This window comes from Choristoneura fumiferana, chromosome 30 (assembly GCF_025370935.1).
Source record: "Choristoneura fumiferana chromosome 30, NRCan_CFum_1, whole genome shotgun sequence".
NCBI lineage: Eukaryota > Metazoa > Arthropoda > Insecta > Lepidoptera > Tortricidae > Choristoneura > Choristoneura fumiferana.
Genome location: NC_133501.1, coordinates 8,853,367 through 8,875,617, shown reverse-complemented (window position 1 = coordinate 8,875,617; position 22,251 = coordinate 8,853,367). Strand labels below are relative to the sequence as shown.

Sequence of the window (22,251 nt, the reverse complement as noted above, 5' to 3'; positions counted from 1 at the left end):
TTGCCAGGTGACAGTCTCCTGTCGACCCTGGTGACTCCACCTTCGTGATAGAGAAGCAGCCGCCCCAGGTCATGAAGACAAACACGCGGTGAGTCCAATGGTAGCTAACAGTGATGTTCGCGAATGTTTGCAGGTTTTTGACATTCGTATTCGCTTTTGCAAAATGTATGCCAATATTGCCAATATTTGGACAGCTCGTAACTGAAATGTAATAATAATAATGATTTTATTTTCCTACATTTGAATATTGACATTTAGAATGACATGAATGATTGATTTGGATTGTTTAGTGAAGGTTAATTTAATTTATATAATTTAATTGTAATTTGTTTGTTTTGTATTGTATTTTGTCATAATGGATCTTCCTAAATAACCAAATTTATTATTATTATTATCATATCACCGTACGAAAAAAAAACAATTCTTATTATTTTCATTTCGAAATATTATTGTAATTACTTAGCACAGTATATATCGCAATCAATATTTAAATTGCCACTTTTTGTTGTTTTCTAATCTTAGAAACTTTCGACAAGTGACCATTGATAGAATAATTTCGGATCCTTTTGGCAATGCCAAATCGGATCCTTTTGCAGGTGGTAGGACCATCTTGCTCGCTAATCCTGCCGTGAAGCACTGTTGTGTTTCGGCGTGGGAGTAAGACAGCCGGTGAAATTACTGGCACGTGAGGTATCCCATCTTAGCCTCTAGGTTGGCAACGCATCTGCAATCCCCTGGTGTTGCAGGTGTCTATGGGCGGTGGTTCTCTTACCATCAGGAGACCCACTTGCTGGTTTGCCATCCAGTCGAATAAAAAAAATAGTAGATTGTTCAACAAGGGACTAAAACAAGCCATAATGACACGAGACGTTTAGTCACCCGAGCATGGTTCGAGTGGCATTATGGTGGTTTAGTTTCGCGTTAAAAACTACTTTTCACTTTGAATGCGAGGAAAAAAAAAACAATGTTCTGTTCAAAATTACAATATTACTTTAAATACGTACGCTCGACTAATGGACAGGCCATCTGTTCAAAATTCAAATAGCAAAAAAAAATTGTTGCCCGGTTTTTTCCTATTCCTTATTTCCTATTTTTATTGTTTTTAAAGCTTGCATAATTAGACAACAGTTTCAAAATTTTAAACTATCTTAAAACTAATTGGACTATGCATAATAAAATGAATAAATTCTTAATATTATTAAATAGATTCATATTCGTAATCATTGATTGTTTCACGAAATTAAATCGTGTTTTTTTTTAGACATTTTTGTACAGTTGTCATTTTGAGGTTATTTCCACGGCTAAAAATCCTCGATTCACAAACACTGTGTTGACTGTTTATGGGTTTCCAACGTAAATTAAAAAAAAAAAACTTTAATCCCTAGAGAATAAAAAGGAGCTTTAGTCCCGATATGCAGAGACTAAAGTAACATTTTAAGAGCATGAGAAGTGAAAAATTATATTTGTTAAATCACTAATATTTAGCTGGAAAGAGATTTTAAGTATAGTTAGTAAGTATAATTTTTCGGAGGAGCACCAATGTTGGTCAGTTAGATATAAGAAACTACCTAAACATAATTATATGTGACGACTGGATGGCCAAGTGGTTAGAGAACCTGCTTGCAGCTTGAGGTCCCGGGTTCGATTCCCGGCCGGGGCAGATATTTGTATGAGTATACGAATGTTTGTTCTCGGGTCTTGGATGTTTAATATGTATTTAAGTATGTATTTATCTACATTAGTATGTTTATCCGTTGCCTAGTATCCATAGTACAAGCTTTGCTTAGTTTGGGACTAGGTCAATTGGTGTCAAGTGTCCCATAATATAATAATAGATTAATAATATGTACGTTTGTCTGTTTAGCTTCACGGCTACTGTCCGTCTTCTCGTTGGGGGACAACTGAACGTGCACATGACCCCTCCGAGGGTCACGGTATGTATTTTACTTACGTACTTTTTTGTTTGTTACATTGATGATTTACTTGTTTTGTCTACCACTTGTAAATGTTGGTATTTGTGGTCAGGTGGTGATAATATCGGAGCAGCAAGCCCAATTGCTGCTGAAGAGTGAGTCCCCCGCGGGGCGCGGCAAGCAGCCGGTGGAGTGCGGAGACATCCTGAACAACAGCGGCTGCATGGAGTACCAGCCGGCCAGCCGGCAGCTGAGCGTCAGCTTCCGGTGAGTACTGTTCTAGAGGTCGCCAACACACACCGACATAGACCAGGAGCGAGGCCCCGCGGGGCGCGGCAAGCAGCCGGTGGAAATCTTCACTTAATCAAAAAGTTTTTGAGAAACCTTACTATCTTTTCGAAAGAGCTGTCGAACTATGTGCCACAAATAGATGGAAAATTGGTTTCAACATGATCGGATATACCGTTTTTGAGTTATTGCCGAAAAACTGCGCTTCTCAACAAAAGGACGTAAGTGCCGTGAAGATACGCTCTTTTTCCGGTAATAGATTTTATGACTGTAGTAACGCACATAATATTACTTGTTTTTTTTTTTCGTAATGGCTACGGAACCCTATCTTGGGCGTGTCCGACACGCTCTTGGCCGATTTTGTATTTTATTGTTTTTTATCCTACTAATATTATAAATGTGAAAGTTTGTGAGTGAGTGAGTATGTATACTTTTCATGCTAATAACGGCTGGACGAATTTGGATGACTTTTGCGCAAAAAGTTAGATTAAACCTGGGATAACATAGAAATGGAAAACATAGGATACTGTTTATCCCGGTATTCCCACGGGATAGGAATAAAATCTCTAAATAACAACCGCTGGGCTTAGAGTCATGAAATTTGGCACGAGTGTTTTATTTTAACGTCACTGAAAACCACGATGTAATTTTGGGAATTCCCACGAGAATTTAATAAAATCCCGGAATTTCAATTCAACTGCTGTTAATGATTTACGCGTGCGAAGCCGCGGGTAAACGCTAGTTATTTCATATTTTGGAATTTATAGCGCATTGTTTAAACTGTAATGCTGTATATTTTATAGCTAATATTTGCTACTTTATGTCTGAGAGTTTATGTTCCGCAACAGTAACATGCAGCTGCGTAAGATTAAACGCGCCGAGAAGAAAGGGACAGAGAGCGTCATGGATGAGAAACTGACGCTGCTCTTCCAGTCGGAGTTTAACGTCGGCGGCGGGGAACTGGTGTTCCAGGTCAGACATATTTTCTCTTTTCAAATTAGATATGTTTACTTTTTTTTATTAATATGTGTGTTTTGGTTTTGTACTGTATAGCTCGCATGTGTTTTATTAACAAAATCCATCAATAAAATAAATAAATAATCAACAGTAACATTAAAAATTAAGATTTGTTTTTTCAACTAAATTTATTACTTTTACGCCGACTTTTGTTTTTTTTTGTGCTGAGGACCTGGGTTCGATTCCCAGCGTTGGTCTCTTTTCTGTGCCATCCATGTTTCAGTTTGTATTTTAGTTGATAATAATTGACTAACAACAAACAACAATTGTCCAGGTTTGGACGCTGTCGCTGCCGGTGGTGGTGATAGTGCACGGCAACCAGGAGCCCCACGGGTGGGCCACGGTCACGTGGGACAACGCGTTCAGCCCGGCCGGCCGCGTGCCCTTCGCGGTGCCCGACAAGGTAACACACACACAGAATCCTACTTATATTATGAATGCGAAAGTTTGTGTGTGTGTATGTTTGGTACGTTTTTTTATGTTTTTAAAGTCACACAATAAGTTAGTTTTATAGTTTACTAATTATCTATTAATTTATGTAGTCTTATGTAGTTAGAGAAGCCGTGGTGGCCTAGTGGTTTGACCTATCGCCTCTCAAACAGAGGGTCGTGGGTTCAAACCCCCGCTCGCACCTCTGAGTTTTTCGAAATTCATGTGCGGAATTACATTTGAAATTTACCACTAGCTTTGCGGTGAAGGAAAACATCGTGAGGAAACCACCGCGTGGGAACTATGGCCCAAGCCCTATTGTTCTGAGAGGAGGCCTGTGCCCAGCAGTGGGACGTATATAGGCTGGGATGATGTAGTTAATGGTGTGTATGTCTTTATAACGGTCCGGGGGTCACCAACGGTGCTGGCTGAAAATCAGCGCTAGAGTGATTATTAACGCTTCAGCATTATGCTGAGCCAGTGTCCGATTCACAACCGCAATGACACATACTTTCCTACGTGTTGTCTATTTGTACTTGATACTATTGTTATGTCTTGTGTTGTGAATACATGTATTTTCTTTCTTTCTTTTCTTTTAGATAGCTGGACGTCTGGAATGACACATAAGCTACTTTTTTCCCGATATTCCCACTACATAGGGATAAAATCGTGAAATTTCAACCGCTGGGCTTAGAGTCATGAAGTTTCGTTACAGTTGTTTCTTAACACAACCTCAATGAAGACCACGATATAAATTTTGGGTATTCCCAGGGAATTTTGTAAAATCCGCGAATTTCAATTGTAACTACCAGATCGAATAGTTTACGCGTGCCAAGCCGCGAGTAAACTCTAGTATGTATATATTATACTGAGTCGTAGCTTTTTTTAACAGATGTAGTCGTGTCACGGGTGTTTGAATCCCTGAAGCATCTGATGGCGTCCCGTACAGTAACATGCACCGTTGTCAGTGCGTAGGTTTTCTGATCTGCAATATACCTCTTCTAAAAGGGAATATAGGGGGGGGGGTGAGTATTTGGAGGACGCGTACAAAAGTCAAAAGTCAAAATATCTTTATTCAATTTGGGCTATAACAAGCACTTATGAATGTCGAAAAAATCTACCACCGGTTCGGAAAAACCTCTGTTGAGAAGAATCCGGCAAGTAACTCAACGAGGTATATTTTTTTTAAACAAATTTACAGTATTATTAAATTATATCTATACACGTACGAGCAATAAGACGTTGGCTGTACCCAGCGTCAGCAAAAGCCAATAGCATCTAGCGGTTTTTTATTTAAATTAATACATAATTAATTTTATTTGTCAGATAAATGGTATGCCGTCTCCGTCTATTCGAACAAAACAGACAGAGACGGCATCACATTTATCCGTCAAATAAATTTAACCAATGGATGGTGACGCAGGCGGTAAATATTGCAAACATTTTTGTCGATAATAAATGAATAGCGACTTAAATGGATGGCCGGTTAAATGTGCCTCTGGTATATAAACAAGATGACCATGATGACGAGTGACCCTCTCCAACAGGTGACGTGGGGCCTGCTGGCGGAGACTCTGAGGATCAAGTTCCTCTCGGCGACCGGGGGGGACCTCACAGAGGACAACCTTCGATTCCTGGCCGAGAAGATTTTCAGGTGAGTGCGCTAGCCCGGTCAAAAGGAGGGGGAGGGACAGAATACGGTATTTGACAACTATTAAATTTGTCATATCCTATGTAGCCGCTTTGGGCTCATAACTTCTAAATTGCATTTTACCTTTTTATCAATATTCCTAGATCTCAAAACTTCTTGGTCTCAAAATACCAAAATTGCAGAATGCCTAATTTTGTTTTCTTATAACACCGGAATCTTAATATGGCTGAATTTCAAAATACCTTAGTCTCATAATACTTAAAACTTCAAATCACTTTCATGGCAAAACAACATTTGCCTTAAAACAAAAATTAGGCATTTTGCCTTTCGGGTGTTTTCGGTTTGAGTTGTTTTAATTTTTGTAATTTCTGTCATTCGGTATTTGAATGAATTGTGCATTTCAATCTTTAGGTATTTAGAGAATATGACATTTTAAATCAAAGTCATAATTAATTTCGTTCATTTTAATACAAGAGACAATTTACCTACCCACCGTGTCTCTGTCAACCTCGACACTGGCAGAATCATCAAGAAATTGATGGAGCCACTTTTCCTAAATTTGAATTGAATTGAATTGACATTTTAGGTATTATGAGTCCATGGTAATTTGAAAATTAGGGGTATTAGTGAATAAGGTATTATGAAATTTAGTTGTTTTAAGCCCAAAGCATGAAGCCTATGTCACTCTCTGGCCCATGAACTATACTGAGCGGCAAAAGTGCCCTCAGATGTATTCAGTTATAGGTAATTTTGTATGAAGAGTGGGCCAAATTTTGTGCCTCAGTATATCTCTATGCCATAAATCACGTCGATCCGTCGCTCCGACAGACATACAAACACGCACACTTTTGCATTATGGATTTGTCCACAGGACGAATCTTCCAATGAACCAGATGGAGTTAAACAACATGGCTGTATCGTGGAGCCAGTTCTGCAAGGACGCTCTCCCCGAGAGGAACTTCACCTTCTGGGAGTGGTTCTACATGGTGGTCAAGGTCACCCGCGACTATCTGCGCACGCTGTGGTGCGACCGGTGAGTGGGGGGGGGGGGCACTGCTTCCTAACTAGAAGTATCGATCCCGGCTCTTTTTTACAATCCCGGGATTTCGGTATTGTTTTCATGCAATCCCGGTATAGCCCCGGGATTGGAGTGGTAATGAAAAAAATTTCATTACGTAATTTAGTTACTATTTAACAGCCTTATTCATAAAAAATCCTTAATTGAGGTTAGATCGGTCTGTTACTTAGCAGACTGATTAAGCTTGTTAGACGGTTGTCAAGAAGTATGATTCATAAACGCTTGCTAGTTGTTGAGCTGCTGATAGACGGATCAGACGCGTTATGTTGGCCATCTTGAAAATCAAAGACAAAAAATGGCCTCATCCATAATTTAAAAAAAATTTATTGATCAGGCGTTACTTTGCGGAGGACCATATCAGTTCATTAAAAAAAATGACAGCAGTGACAGCAAATTAGCAGAAAAAAAAAAGGAGATGTTTGTTTTCCCGCCATTTCCGAACCGCATGTTTATGTTAATCATCCTATTTTTTAAAAATATTTATTGTTAGTAAAGTAGCAGTAATAAATACCTAATTTAGAGGATTTTTAAATACAAATACCTGAAAATAAATTTTCCTATTTTTTTTTTAATCTTTGCGTAACCCTCCCTTCACTAAAAATATCTTCGGTATGGTTTTTTGCTCTTGTCAAAGTCAGCTGTTCAAACTTGTGGCGGCCATTTTTAGACTTAGCAGGGAGATAAACGAGGGTCTACGGTCCTCTAACTTTAGCAGAGCCTTGATCGACTGATTAGCGCTAACAGACGTTTATGAATCATGTTTTTTAGCATCGGGCCTTCAAGGAGGCTCTAACTTTTTGTGAATAAGGCTGTAAGTCTTTAAAAACTGTGTTTTAAACAAAATTAGATATTTCTCTAACTTCTCTTCAAATAAATGAACTACATATTTCTGTTTATAATATAGCAAAAAAACAACTTTATAACAAACACGTTATTCTAAAGAGATCGAAGTGAATGACCAGTCATTTTATGACTATTATTATTATTGCGAAAATAAAAACTAAGAGATAATAATGCATCCAACGTTTCATCTCCCAGCCTACTTCTCAGTTTATTGCATAGATATGCAGAAGCTGAAAAAGTTCTTTCGGGCTCGAAGGATGTTGGAGGAATCGTCAATAAAAATTCAAGTAAAGTGCGTTTCGTCCTACGTTAAATTTTTTTAAAGATTTATTTAATTTTTTTATTTATCCTGAAAATCTCGGGATTCGTTAAAATTAATCCCGAAAATTTTGGGACCAAAATATGACCGGGATCCCGGGATCCCGGGATCGAATCCTCTATTCGTAACACTGACGAAAACACTAGTGTCATAAACACTCGCCACCCTTGGTGCATAAGTCAAGTGTGTTGATACAACGCTATAGATAATTTATTTAATCAGGCATTACTTTGCGGAGGTCCATATCAATGAACTCAAAGAATTTCCACCTGTTAGAACACACACAAATCCATCTATCACCACCACCACACTTCACTGACGCGTTTCGAACTCAACCAGAGCTCGTATTCAGAGCAACACAACCGTACACCATGCTACCAAATGTTAGTCAGGTTCTCTAACCCCTTGGCCATTCGGTTGTCAAAACTAAAACTCAAAACTAATGTTAAAAACACTCAATACTCAATAGTTACTTGATTGCTGTTCCACAATGTATGTTTGCATGTATTAAATGTTCTAATTTATTTCCAGCCTTATAATGGGCTTCATCCAGAAGAAGCAAGCCGAAGACATGCTATCAAAATGCGCACCCGGCACCTTTCTGCTTCGCTTCAGCGACTCCGAGCTCGGTGGCATAACAATCGCCTGGGCTGGAGGTTAGTACCACCGGTGGGCAAGAAGTGGGCACATGGTTAGGCTTGAGTTTAGGTAAAGAAGACACGGGCCGAGTGTGGGCAGGTTCCCACTGTGCCCACTTTGAGCTGATCTCTTAGACATATGCCCACTGTTATGGTTTCGGAAAATGTTAAGCTGTGTCAAACCGAGCCTGTGCCCACTGTTTTAATACAACATAACACAATACTTCACAGTAATAATAACAAATGATATGATGTGATTCTTGTGATCTGTTAACATATTTATTTTTTAATTTTAACGATGAAACTCGTGTAATATTTTCGTTTGATTATTTAGAAATTTAAAAAAATATTTTTGGGTGCTCTATCGTTTGACCGAATTTTATATTTCATAATGTATCGTTTTCCGTAATTTTTATTTGTCATAAAGTAAATTTATTTCTGAAACAGTATTTTCTTCAGAATTGATATTAAAGTAAGTTAATGTAACCAATGCATTTTATAAGATGACATTTTATAAAATCCTGTATACAGTACGGTTCTAATATTCTATGGCAAACGTTGTTATGGCAAGTGTAATTATGACAATTGAAACGTCAAACAGACCTCACGATACTAACGCCATCTAGCAATATTTCGCCTGTCGAAAAACGCTCATTATTTTGTTTCTGTGTCACCCTCCGCCTGACCCCTCTCCCGCCCTCATCCTTAAATGTGACGTAATTAATATGGATGACTCCTGAGTGGTGATATATTTTTGTTGTATGCTTCTCCCCCAGACGGCCAAGAAGTGTTCAGCCTGCAGCCGTTCACGTCACGAGACCTGATGCTGCGCTCGCTGGCCGACCGGGTCGCTGACCTCACACAGCTACAGTACTTGTACCCTAATATCGGCAAGGACGACGTCTTCTCCAAGTACTATACCAAGCACGGTCAGTCCCACCGCTTAGTGCATGCCCACTATGCCCAATGTGACTAGAGTAGGGTGTGTCTACAATAAGGCTTGGGCTGTGTTTTAGACACCAAGCACGGACAGTCCCACCGCTGGGCACACGCCCACTATGCCCAATGTGCCTACAGTCCCACCGCTGGGCGCACGCCCACTATGCCCAATATGTCTATAATAGTAATAAGAATAAATCCATTTATTTCGGACAACTTACTTGTAGTCGCACTGCTGGGCACATTCACAATGCGTCTACACGCCCACTATGCCCCATCTGTCTACAATAACTGTAAACAACTGTAAGCCTGACTTTGTATTGAATAAGGCTTGGGCTGTGTTTTAGACACCAAGCACGGCCAGTCCCACTATTGGGCACACGCAGTCCCACTATTGGGCCAATGTGTCTAGAATATTGCAAAATTATACTATAACTAGCTTTTACGACCCATTTTTTCGTGTTTTGACTGTGTTTCGCAAGATTTAAATATAGGATAAAGACAGATTAGGCTGGGCGCTGACGAGTCAGTGTGTTAGGTCCTCTCTTTCTATATAATAGATTCAAGTTGAGTTCGTTCTTTCAGAGAACGAGATGTTGAAGAATGGCTACGTGAAACCCGTCCTGGTGACGACTCTGCCCCCTTACATGTCTCCGTCGCCGTACGCGCACTCGCCCGACTCTCAGCGGAACACGCCCAGCGTGCAGAGCAGGTCAGTACCATACCGGTATCATACCGGCTATAACGCATATATACCGGTATCATACCGTTACACAACGAGCGTCTTCCAGCTATACCGCATATATACCGGTATCATACCGTTACTGTACCGTTATACAACCCCAGTAACAAATATGGTAAATTTATAAGCGTTACTCTGTACCGTTACACAACGAGCGTTGTCCAAGGACAACACTTGTGTCTTTTTAAAAGCAAACTGATTAAGAACTCTTATTCAAAGTCCAGATAAATTAATTTTATTGCTTACATTGGAAAATCTCCTTATACCTGTTTTCTGTACTGCTTACTATGTGTTGGTGTTCAATAAAGCGTTATTGTATTGTATTGTTTTAATGTAGAAAGAGTAAAACTAGACTTCAATTTTATTTAAGGCGCTCTTTATCCTAACGCCCAGAGGCCTTTATAAAGGACTTATTGTCATTTGAACATCAAACTCTATCATAAATGACATAAAGTTTGAAGTCGATATATCAAAAATTTGAGTAGGGCGTTAGGAGGTTCAAATATTCCTACGTCACTTACTTTTTCATCTATTTGTATTCCTCTGCCTTAGCATACTAATACCGGTACTAAGGTAAACTGGTACCGAAACGTAACGGTACGGTATCATACCATTATCGGTAATATTTTTACCGTTTACTATTGTTTGTCTGGTCAATGCTATATGAACTAACGGAATGATACCCGAAATGGGTCATGTCATGACATATGTCGTGGTATTTATCAATTAGGGTTTCTTTGACAACCTAGATGGCGCTAGTGTCGCGAGGTGCGTTTGACAACTTTGACATTTGCGTCACGTTTGTGGTTGGTTAAAAACTTAAGCCAATCGCAAGCAAGACTGTAACGTCAAAGACCTCGATACTAACGCCATCTAGCGATATTTCTCCTGTCAAGATACCCTCTCAGTACCTAAAAAACCCTCGTCTCATGCGTTTCGTAATATTTTATTTTTTTATTTTCTTTTTAGGTACATGCTTGATTTTTAGATGAAACGAGCTTCGAACAACAGTTAATTCGCTAGTTTTTAATCGTTACTTTAGTATTTTTTTTATATTTTTATTTTAATAGTCACATCCATTTTCTTTTCGCTGGCATTAGTTGTGCTTAATTTTTTTTTTTTACAAAAAGTGCTTCCTGCCAAATTACGGATAAGACTTGTAGGTTTAAGTTATTATTTAAGTTGATTATTTAATTTCACGGATTCAATTGTTCCATAAATTTCCATGACAAACGAAACTAATTTATTTCTGGTTGTGGTTTAATAAATGTTCCAACTGTGACTACTTAACCATGTTTGATGTGTTATAATATTGTACAGTCACCAGCGTTAACATCTGCCACAGCGGAGCGTGCAGAAATATCTGACACGTCCTTCCGGCCCTAGAAATAGAGTCGTATCAGATGTTTATGCACGCTTGTTGTGTCAGATATTGGCGCTGGTGACTGTACCGCGTGTGGCCTGTGACCCGAGCAAACAACTACAACATAGATCTTCCTCGTCAAACTGAACAACATTAGTTCAGTGACTTTTGAAAATAATGGAGTCTGAATTTCCCTTTTTACATACAAATTACATAATGCTATCAATGTATGCCATCCTAGAACCAACTGATGTCGCCTGTCATGCTACGAATATCAAGCATTTTGCTATACATTGTTTCTTCAAACAAACTTAAAAGTTTAATAAAAATGAAAAAACGAATAGTTTTGAAAAGTCGCTGAACTAGCGTTGTTCAGTTTGAGGAGTATGATCTATGTTTAAATTATTTGCTCATATTACAGGCCACGTCCGTATAAGAACAAAGGTTGAAACTGAAACTTCTTGTCTCTAGCCTACTTACTTATAATACACATATGTTTTGTTACATTTATACCAAAAAATATAAAAAGTAAATATCCATAACTGATAGTGATCTTGAAAAATGTAATACTTGCGTAAATTCAATTAAATTCGGATGGATCGAATTTAATCAAATTTCAAATTATTAAACTTTTTTATATCCCAGTGCATTAATCGCGTAATTATATATCCTCTTAAGTCCTCGCGTACTTTATAAAGGGCCGATTAACACTAAGAATAACGGCCGAATGTACTTTATAAAGTACAAATTGTTGATTGAATAAAGAATTCTGAGATTTTTGAAATAATATCTAAAATAACAAAGCAGGTCAACCACGTCTAGGTCTTAAGCGCTAAGTTTGGTAAAAAATGTCAGGACTCTGGAGGATATAATAGCCGAAGTTTCACTTTGAACTTTCATAGTTTTTATAATAATACTATAAACACATAAATCAATAGTCTGGTGAAATATAAATGTAATGGGGGTAAGTACAACGTTCTGAGGCCTTCTCGTCTAACGCAGATACGATTACAATCGTTATCACTAGTTCTTTTTGTCACACGCTATGGAATAAGGATAGAAAGAGACGGTGAATGTGATTCCAAGCGTCTTAGTGTTACATAATACGGCCACGGGATGATGTTAAAGCCAATCCAGGCTACTTATATAAAAGCTTATATTATTGTTTTTATAATCATTTATTTTAATATGTTTTTTCAGTGTAATTACAAATGTAACGCAAACGTCAAAGTTTGATGCTGGCAGCAACAGTCTGCCACAGAAACTGTCATTGCATTAGAAAGAAATGAGACACATCACTTCTATTTATCTAATATGTATATTTTTTTTATTTCATATTATTTTCTTTCTTACACACCTGCACGCAGGAGGGCTATTTTTAAATTTTTTAAAAAGCCAGGCTCACACTATCTTTAATTATGAAGTCAATACACCCGTTTAAAGCCAGCAGAACTGATGTAATTGCTTCCATTACACAAATATTTATATGGATATATGTAAGACATATTTATCCGTTATTAATGTCTAAAATATATATATTTGCTTCTAGCTGTGGTGCTACTATTCTACAGCTGTAAGGAGGGAGGAATATATTTTATGTGCAATAAGTTTTTTGATATCTTTATTAGTTGTTTATTGTGGTATACATGATACGCAATTCAGATGAACGTAATACTAATTATTTTCACTACTATTTGAACAGTCTGTAATGTCCGGTAATAATTTGGACATGAATCCAAAATTAATTAAATAAATAATCAATTAATTAATTAAAAAGTTTTTCAAGTAATTATTACTTCTGAGATTAAATTTTTATTCCTAGTAAATAAATAACAAAGATTTCTTATTATGCAGATTTATTAATGAAAATATATAAAAAAAATATTACCCCGAAATCAATGCTTGAAAGCGTGTATTGATATAACCATATCAAAATCATAACTACTTTTTTCAAAAATGTTACGTTTTCAGTATTAAAAACATTCTCAAAATTAGTGCCGTCTGACTTAAAAGCATTTATTTTGTGTGTAGATAGTAAAAAGCAGTATTTCTAATTTTAAATCTAAATTGATACGTTTGGTGTTAAAGAGACCAAATAAATAAAGAAGGAAAAAAAGTTTAGTTTTTAAACGATGATGTGTAATTTTATTAATTACTTGATCCAGTGTTTGGAGATTTTAAATTGGATGTCGGTTTTGAAAATATTCAATCAATGTGATCGTAAATTAATATTTACAATCCTTTGTGAATGATGGTATTCAAAACCATTATATTAGGATCGTTTTTCATAAATATGGTCAATTCTATGTCAATTTATAATTGAAATAAAAACAGTAGAATTGCAGTCGAATTTATAGACTTATTAAAATATTATATTACCCACTATTTTGAAATTATAAATAGACAAATACATGGAAAAATGAACATCTTTGATAAGAATATCATCAATATATAACATGAAAGGTTCATTTGAGTCATACTGACCAGTTATATAAAACAAAACATATCAGTTTACATTTAATGTGAATCGGAATATTGATGACAACCGATTTATTAAATTAAATGTAACTACATACGACGTAAGATATTGTGGACGTATACGATCTCAGATGTATAAGTAGAATGCGTCTTAAAAACGAAACTTCTGCGGGTTTAAATCCCAGCAATCACATTTTTTTTCTATGTAATTGTTAACATATGGGACTGATGGTAAGATAAGTAAAGAATGCTTGGCATTTTTAAGGAAAGATGGTATATTTATGGATGAATGTTTGAAATTGATATATTATGGTGTAAAACCGCTATTTTAATGTTATGTGTGTACCGATTTATTTTTTATGAATAAACGTGAAAAATTTACGCGTAGAAAGTTGACTTGTATTTTTGGGTCATCAAAAATAAGTTTTCGAAATGCACAATGCTTACAAATGTTATTTTTAACAATTATAGTACGTTTATCAGCTCAAAATGTATGACAGAAGACATATAGTATAGCCGAAGGTAACACATCTAACAAGTAAAAACAACATAGGTACAAATAATCTCAGGAGCAGTTGTTCGCTCTTCATGCGAACTTGTACTCAAATAACCGTTAATTTTGCTCGTCAATAAAGTAATGATCGGTTGCTAGAACGCTACAACCGTCTCCTTCTAACGTTAGCGTTGAAACGAGATGGTATTTTGAACATGTCTGGTCTGTATTGAAAAAAATAAAAAGGTACATGAGAATGCATATATGTGACAATAAATTGGTAAATTCACGCACATACACTAGTTTTTGTGAATTCATCAAATAATTTAACTACATATTTTTATATACTATCTTTTGTATTGTTGGCAGAAGGGTTCGCCCAAGTTTTGAAGTACATAAATCTAAACATACGTACTTTCATATAATTTTATGAATAAAATTTGATGTTGTATTTTATACACCACTATTATGGCTTGCACGAGTTCTTTATCATGTATGTTATACATAAAAATGTTTTCATTGCCATACAATGAAACATACATGGATGTTATACATTAGACCCCTCCTGTACGTGTAAAATGTCTTTATGTATGTATGTTAAATGTATGTTTAAAATTAAACGAGTAATTAATTTTAGGAGGAGGGACCGGAATCGCTATATAAAGGTCTCACGGTTAAATCATTTGATATCGTTAACCGGTTATAATAACGGTATGGTGTCATACCGGTATATGTATACCGTTATTTTTCGGTTATAGTCGACCAAGAAATCGGTTTACTACCCTAAGGTCATAAGGTCATTTGTAGCGCATAAAACGCCAAAGCCTACTTTCACTCACAAGTCAATATGACGATCAGCCTTATTGATTTATATCTGAAGTAGGAACTGTTATTAAAATTGGTGAAGCACTTTCTTGGTCGACCATGCATAATTTTATGTTAACGCACGTAAAAAAATGGGGATACAACTTTTTTTTATTATTGCTAAGTATTTGTAAGCGATGGCTATATTTTCTTCTTCATATATTGTTACTTATTTACACTTTTACTATTACATACGATTGGCATGTTTTTATACACTATTATATACGTAAATGTTTAATAATCAGACCAATTTTCAGTATACCTAGTTGAAGTTGATATTTATTGCTAGAAACTAAATGGACCTAATAATAAAGCTTTGAAAATATAAATATATATTACAAACCGTCCTGGCATTTAAAAAGAATAGCATTTATTTATTAATTTTCTAATAAAAATACATTACGTTCATGTAATATTTTCTACATTAAATTACGACAAATATCGGTATACTAAATGAAAACTAAGTATACAATTGCACAATTTATATAAGTGTTAAATGTTTCATGAAATTATTCACATATATTACAATAGAATAGAATATGTCTTAGAATAGGATGTTGTAAAAAAGGTTTACTATCATTTGGCAAACGTTTAATAAATGATAATTTCACAAACAACGTTTCGCAAACTATTCATTTCACCACCACTTCATATCACAAATTATCATATGATAAATCATCATTTAAAAAATATCCATTACCCAAACAACTCATTTTTCAAACTAGTTATTTCACAAAACATCAATTTATAAATGATTAGATATTTGACAAACTATTTACATAACATAGTCAAAATACCAATACCACGCACAGGACTTATCACGCTAACACACACGAGTAATATTTACCTCGACGTTTCGGCAACATTACAGTGGCCGTGGTCGAGTAGTGTGTGTTAACTGTTAGCGTGATAAGTCCTGTGCGTGGTATTTTGACTATGAGTGAAAATCACGAAAGTTTAAGACATTATATTTACATAACATTAAACATGTTATGTAAATATTGGTAGGATTTGATTCTCTTGGCTCGTTTTTGTTTTGCATTCCTTAAGGTCGCGGTTCTTATCTTATCTAACCTACTGTACTGGCAGCAGTTCGTTTTTCTTACGGTCTCACTCTCAGTTCTAACTTAACCTAACCTTCTTCTTAACCAAGTCAACCTGAGCTACAGGCATCTCTAATTAATCTTAATAGTGTCTACCAAATGATGTATTTTATTTAACGTTTTTTTGCCAAACGTTGATTTGACAAACGTGGTTTTGCCAAATGACGAAAATAATAAATGAATAGTTTGCCAAATAATCATTTGTGCGTGATGGTTTGTCAAATAAAGAGTTAGTGAAATGTGGTGTTATAAAACGATTAATTTGTGAAACAAAAGTTTTCGAAACGTTTGTTAAATGAATATTTGTTGAAACGTTTGTTGCCAAATGATTGGATACCTGTAAAAAATTATCAACATGAACCAACTCTGTCTGGCTTCCTCTCTCCCGCTCCCTCATTTGCCTGTGGGAATATGCGTCCAAAGAGCCGAGTGTCCACTTAAATAGCAAAAAAATAGCTGTTTCCTCACATCATACCAGGTGGTAGGACCTTGTGCAAGGTCCGCCCGGATTGCTACCACCATCTTGCTCGCTAATCCTGCCGTGAACCAGCAGTGCTTGCACTGTTGTGTTTCGGCGTGGAGAGTAAGACAGCCGGTGAAATTACTGGCACTGAAGGTATCCCATCTTAGGCCTCTAGGATGGCGACGCGTCTGCAATACCCCTGGTGTTGCAGATGTTTATGGGCGGTGGTGATCTCTTACCATCAGGAGACCCACTGCTCGTTTGCCATCCAGTCGAATATAAAAAAATACAGTTTTAAATAATTTATTGAATCAGGCGTTACTTTGCGGAGGTCCATATCAATGAACTAAAATATTTTTTTTGCTCACCCGCGACCTTACGATAGCTAAGTTTATGCAAGATATGCGTGTTCATGCAGTCCCTCCACCTCCACACTGTAAGAACACACACAAATCACACAAACCCGTCTATCGCCACCACCACTGACGCGTTTCGAACTCAAACAGAGCTCATCTTCAGAGCAACACAACCGTACATCATGCTACCAGATGTTAGACTTACATCATACACATGTTATTGTTGTTTACTTTTTGTCTAACAACTGTTAGCATGGTGTATGGTTGTGTTGTTGATGATGAAACTTATATCAAGACTAGCTTTTGCCCGCGGCTTCGCCCGCGTGGAATTCCGTTATCGCGCGCTGTTCCCTCGGGAACTTCATTTTTCCGGGATAAAAAGTAGCCTATGTCACTCTCTGGCCCATAAACTATATCCATGCCAAAAATCACGTCGATCCGTCGCTCCGTTACGGCGTGAAAGACGGACAAACATACACACAAACACACTTGCGCATTTATAATATTAGTGCGGATTTGTGGAAATTCCTACGAGATAAAGAAATAACCTGATTTATAAATTCAATTTAACACGACCCTATCTCCGTAACTATTAGTTTTCAAATGTGGCACACAGGTAGGGAGACAAGAGAGACAGACATATATCAGACCATACAGTATACGGATGATTGTTGAACCCTATTGGGGCCCTTTAGGACACTTTTTCAGTCCTTTTGACTAATAGTTTGTAAATTATCGTAACTGTAACTAATTGATGTTTTAAATTTATGGATATTGATGTTTGAAATAGTTTTAAGTAGGTAATATGTTTAATAGAAATAATTATTGACAGTTTTCTTTTAAACCTTTGCATATTACTTTAGATCTCTTTCCGTTACGCTATAAACGGCCGTATCTATATAATTCTGTTAGTAGAGCCCTTGCTTCTAAGTAAAATGTACGGAGCGTGGGGTCATTTTATATTCGTTGGTTGGGATCCCTTTTTTTATTGTTGTAGCGGCAAAAGTAATACATAATACCGTCGGATAATGTAGCTACATTAATAAGGTTCTGTTGGTCCCACTCTTGCTACGGAACCCTAAAAATCGTTAGTTTATGATTTTTTTTATTCATTCGCAATAAATACATATGTAAGCTCCTTTTTTTTTTCAAGGTTTAGTGGCAACCAAAATTAAGATACAATTAATAATATAAATAAGATTCATAATGGCATTAATGATTCTGGTTTTTATTTTTTTTATTAATCAGGTTGCTAATTTAATTTTCAAACTAAGTACATAAAGTGTTTAATATTAAGATTAATATAAATTTCAATATTTTTAACGCTTTTAATATTTTGATATAGCTTTTTTACAGTTTTGACATTATTTAGGATGTCCGGAATAATTATGTAGGACTTACAGATATATGTACATAGTATTAGGTAGGGTTTGAACCTTAAATGCTTTGAAAAACATTCCATATTTTTTTTAAACAAATTTGATGCTGACGGTCATTTTGAGCTCCTATAGAAACATTAAAACGTATTACTTTTTTATCTTTGTTTTCAATGACAAAGATATAACTAAAAAAAAAAGCTTGATTTAATCAATGGGTAGTTTATTTTTGTATTTTTTTTTGCCTATTTTGGTATGGTCATAAAAAAAGATGAATTTGATTTAAAAATCTTTTATATTTACATAGAGCTAAGGCAGTTCGAGTTTAATCTCTTTCTAATACTCCATAACCTCCTGAAGTTTCTACATCGTTATTGCGGACATCCTGTATATCAATTATGGCTACTTAATCACTTGGACTTTCACAGTCGAGATAAAAAAAACAATGAAACCTGAGTAAGGGGTGGCAGTCTTAAAGCGTCCCTAGTTTTATACTTTATTTACGGTGTCTATTTATATCTATGTATATTGTGATATAAAAAACATTTTTTACCGGCTTATGTTCTCTGCTTTGGCTCGAATTTTCGACTGAAAACCGCGGTATTGTAACCAGATCAATGTTATCCTCTACTATTATAAGCATGGATTGGGCGGTTTAACGTCATTGTTTGCAATAATGTGGACATGACTCTAAAATTTAAAAAATTATTTATCATTTCTAATCATTTTGATTCCTTGTAATTTTATTAAATACAAACAGTATTTTTTTTCCAAATTTTCTTTGGCCAGTCTCTTTCTATTCCAACGACAACAACTGTTACTTTTATTAACTATCGCATTTTAAATTGTTATCTCCAAGAATTCAAATGTAATTTCAAGAAATTATTTATTAACAAATTAGTTAATTACCCAATTAATCAATTTCAAGAAAAATAATTAACCAATTGATTTGCAGATGGTAGGATCTTGTGCAAGGTCCGCCCGGATTGCTACCACCATCTTGCTCGCTAATCCTGCCGTGAAGCAGCAGTGCTTGCACTGTTGTGTTTCGGCGTGGAGAGTAAGACAGCCGGTGAATTACTGGCACTTGAGGTATCCCATCTTAGGCCTCTAGGTTGGCAACGCATCTGCAATACCCCTGGTGTTGCAGATGTTTATGGGTGGTGGTGATCTCTTACCGTCAGGAGACCCACTTGCTCGGTTGCCATCGAGTCGAATAAAAAAATATTTTTTTTTTATAAATTTTGGTATCATGCCCACGTCCATCCAATGCTTTATTATCAGATACTTTCATCTGGCTAGCAGAATTTGCTTAACCACAAAATTGCATTTATACCTCGACAAGTTCGTACGTGGCACTGTAGAACCCTGTCGCAGGGAGCATCTGCCCTTATCAAGATTGTTTTTTATAAATGCGGCAAATACTGACTGTGACAAGGTTCTAGCGAGTGTCACTTACAAACTTGACCAGATATCGTTCTATATTAGATAGATTGGATTTTTTAGTGTCGCCTATATCTAATTAGTGCTATGTTATTTTAAGTCGATTTTTCTGTCAAGTTTTTGTGGATCACATAAATTTGTCGAAAGTGTGTAACTCGAAAATTTAACAAAATGGTTATTTTTTAAATGTATATGCGAAAAGATATGATTCTTTTCTTATATGACAGTTAATAAGGCTTAAATGTAATATTAATACTTAGACACCGTGCGCCCCTGTTTTATAAAAAGTGTTGTTGTAGATTTCTTAGGTATAATTAACTGGTTAGCAGAGTCGTATTTTGGTGAACAGAAAACTTTTTTTTGATGTCAAAATCGCCCGCAATTCGATCTCAATCACCGGTCATCAAATATCAATCAGTAATTTAATGTTATGCTTGACTGCTCTATTTTTTTTCCTTTATATCTGTCTCATTCTGAAACGCTTTTCTCTGTGCAGCAAGTATGGCGCTAATTGCATGTGAAAGTATGTCTTTCTCTGTCTAATCATGAACTATTTCAAACCTTTACAATTCTGTCATATGTAAAGGTAGCTTAAAAATTTCCTTTCAGTTTAATAGCATGCATTGTCAAGCTAATTTATAAAATAAACGAAAAATTGACAAATAACGGTTTGCAAAAGAATATATTGTATGCTATCCAAATTATATAATTGATGTTTTTTGTTGCTAATCAAATTTGAAAACTGCTAACCATTTGATTATTACTCATATTTTTTGACCTTAAGATAATAAAAAAAACCGTAATTCACGAGTCAATTTTTTTAACAGACGTCACTTTTTTGATTGGGACAGGTGTAGACTTGAGCATCAACGAATTAAAAAAAAAACTACCATCGGATGTGACTATTATAGAGTTAAAATAGATTTAATTATATCGAATGAGGAGGAACAATGTTTGACTTCGTACTTTTTCTTAGACCAGATGACTAACATCTAGACTTTTGCAATGAAACTGGTACCAAAAATACCGGTACCATATATACCGGTTTAGTACCGGTATTTTCGTATTTGTGCTTGAAACTAGACCGAAAATACCGGTATTGTTGTGTGCTGGTATTTTTGGTACCAATTTCAAGCCCTGATTTAAAGTTATCTAAAAGTAATGTGATTGAACACATGCTTGCTTGGCCGCTGCCGAACAAATTGATAATCATTATATAATCATAGGGGACCCACGGCTGCGGACTGCTAAAGTGGTATCAAAACATTATGTACAATTGTACAGTGGAGGGCATATAGGGCAAGGGGTATATAATTTATGTCCTTGGATGTATGTAAAGTTCTATTAAGGTGCGACCAAACCGCTGCTTAAAAAACGGTGACGGCACGGAATCGCAGTGACGCACCGTATGCGTATCGCAGTGACGTGTCGTAAACTTCAGTTCTTTACCGAAGAAAAGTTGTGACGTTTACGGCACGTCACTGCGATTCCGCACGGTTTCCGTATTTTAAGCAGCGGTGTGGAAAGCATGCTATAAAAACGGTGCGCATACGGTGCGTCACTGCGATTCCGTGCCGTCACCGTTTTTTAAGCAGCGGTTTGGTCGCACCTTTATGTGACTTTTACTTTTAGATAAGTCTTTTATACGTTATGGGTAGTAACCAGTGACGTATTAAATAAAATTAAAACTTGTCTATGGTCTATTCTTGGTCGATGTCGGGCATTGCGATAAATCAGTATTCCAAAAAAAGTGCTCAAAATTAACGAATTGAATCTTGTCGATGGTAAAACTTCGCAAAGATGAAAAAAGACTTACAATTTACACAGCATGATTTCTTACAATACATTAAAAAAATGTATTTATTAAGAAATTGCTTTTTTTACTTGAGAGGTTTTATCACTTGGCCGTCTTGTAATTTATCATAAGACAGGTATATGTTGAGTGTTTGTATGTATTGACGTGTTTCGAATACAATATATGTGCTATTAAACAATGTTTTATTATAAGAAAAGAAATTGTCTTTTATAAAAAAATAAGTACTTAACTAAACAAGTACGTAAATATTAATACGATTCTGAAAGGTTTATTATATAAAAGACATTTTTTTTTTTCAAAACCAATTCACTCGAAAATGCAACACAGACGGTCGTTTTTTGTTTCTTTTTTTTCTAATAACTGATTGTGAATTAATTATTTAATTAATTATTAGAGCCGGGCACACACTCACTGCCTACCAATTGTCTGTGCTGCCTTTTTGGCGAATAGGTTTTTTTTAATTTTCAACGACCGATTGTTTAACGTGTTGCATTTTCCTTTTCCCCGATTCTGCGCCTGCGACGGATCTACACTCGACAACAACACAACACGACACTACTTTAAAAACGGCTACACAACAACACCACTAACTGTCCAACTTGGAACATAAAAAATATTTTGCGATTGAATTCGCATTAA

General features: G+C 36.0%; 2 protein-coding genes across 3 annotated transcripts in view; one reads left to right on the top strand and one right to left on the bottom strand.

The window, feature by feature from the left end:
- LOC141444833 (uncharacterized) overlaps positions 1-22,251 on the bottom strand; it is a 337,995-nt gene that overhangs the window by 162,323 nt on the left and 153,421 nt on the right. The gene's annotated exons all lie outside the window — the stretch shown is intronic.
- The window catches only part of LOC141444772 (signal transducer and activator of transcription 5B-like), a 93,602-nt gene that overhangs the window by 45,362 nt on the left and 25,989 nt on the right, over positions 1-22,251 (top strand). The window contains exons 16-21 of the mRNA XM_074110405.1: positions 3,493-3,621; positions 5,195-5,301; positions 6,170-6,331; positions 8,070-8,194; positions 8,953-9,105; positions 9,701-9,827. Of these exons, the coding sequence (XP_073966506.1) occupies positions 3,493-3,621; positions 5,195-5,301; positions 6,170-6,331; positions 8,070-8,194; positions 8,953-9,105; positions 9,701-9,827 (803 nt within the window). The remainder of the gene's footprint in view (positions 1-3,492; positions 3,622-5,194; positions 5,302-6,169; positions 6,332-8,069; positions 8,195-8,952; positions 9,106-9,700; positions 9,828-22,251) is intronic.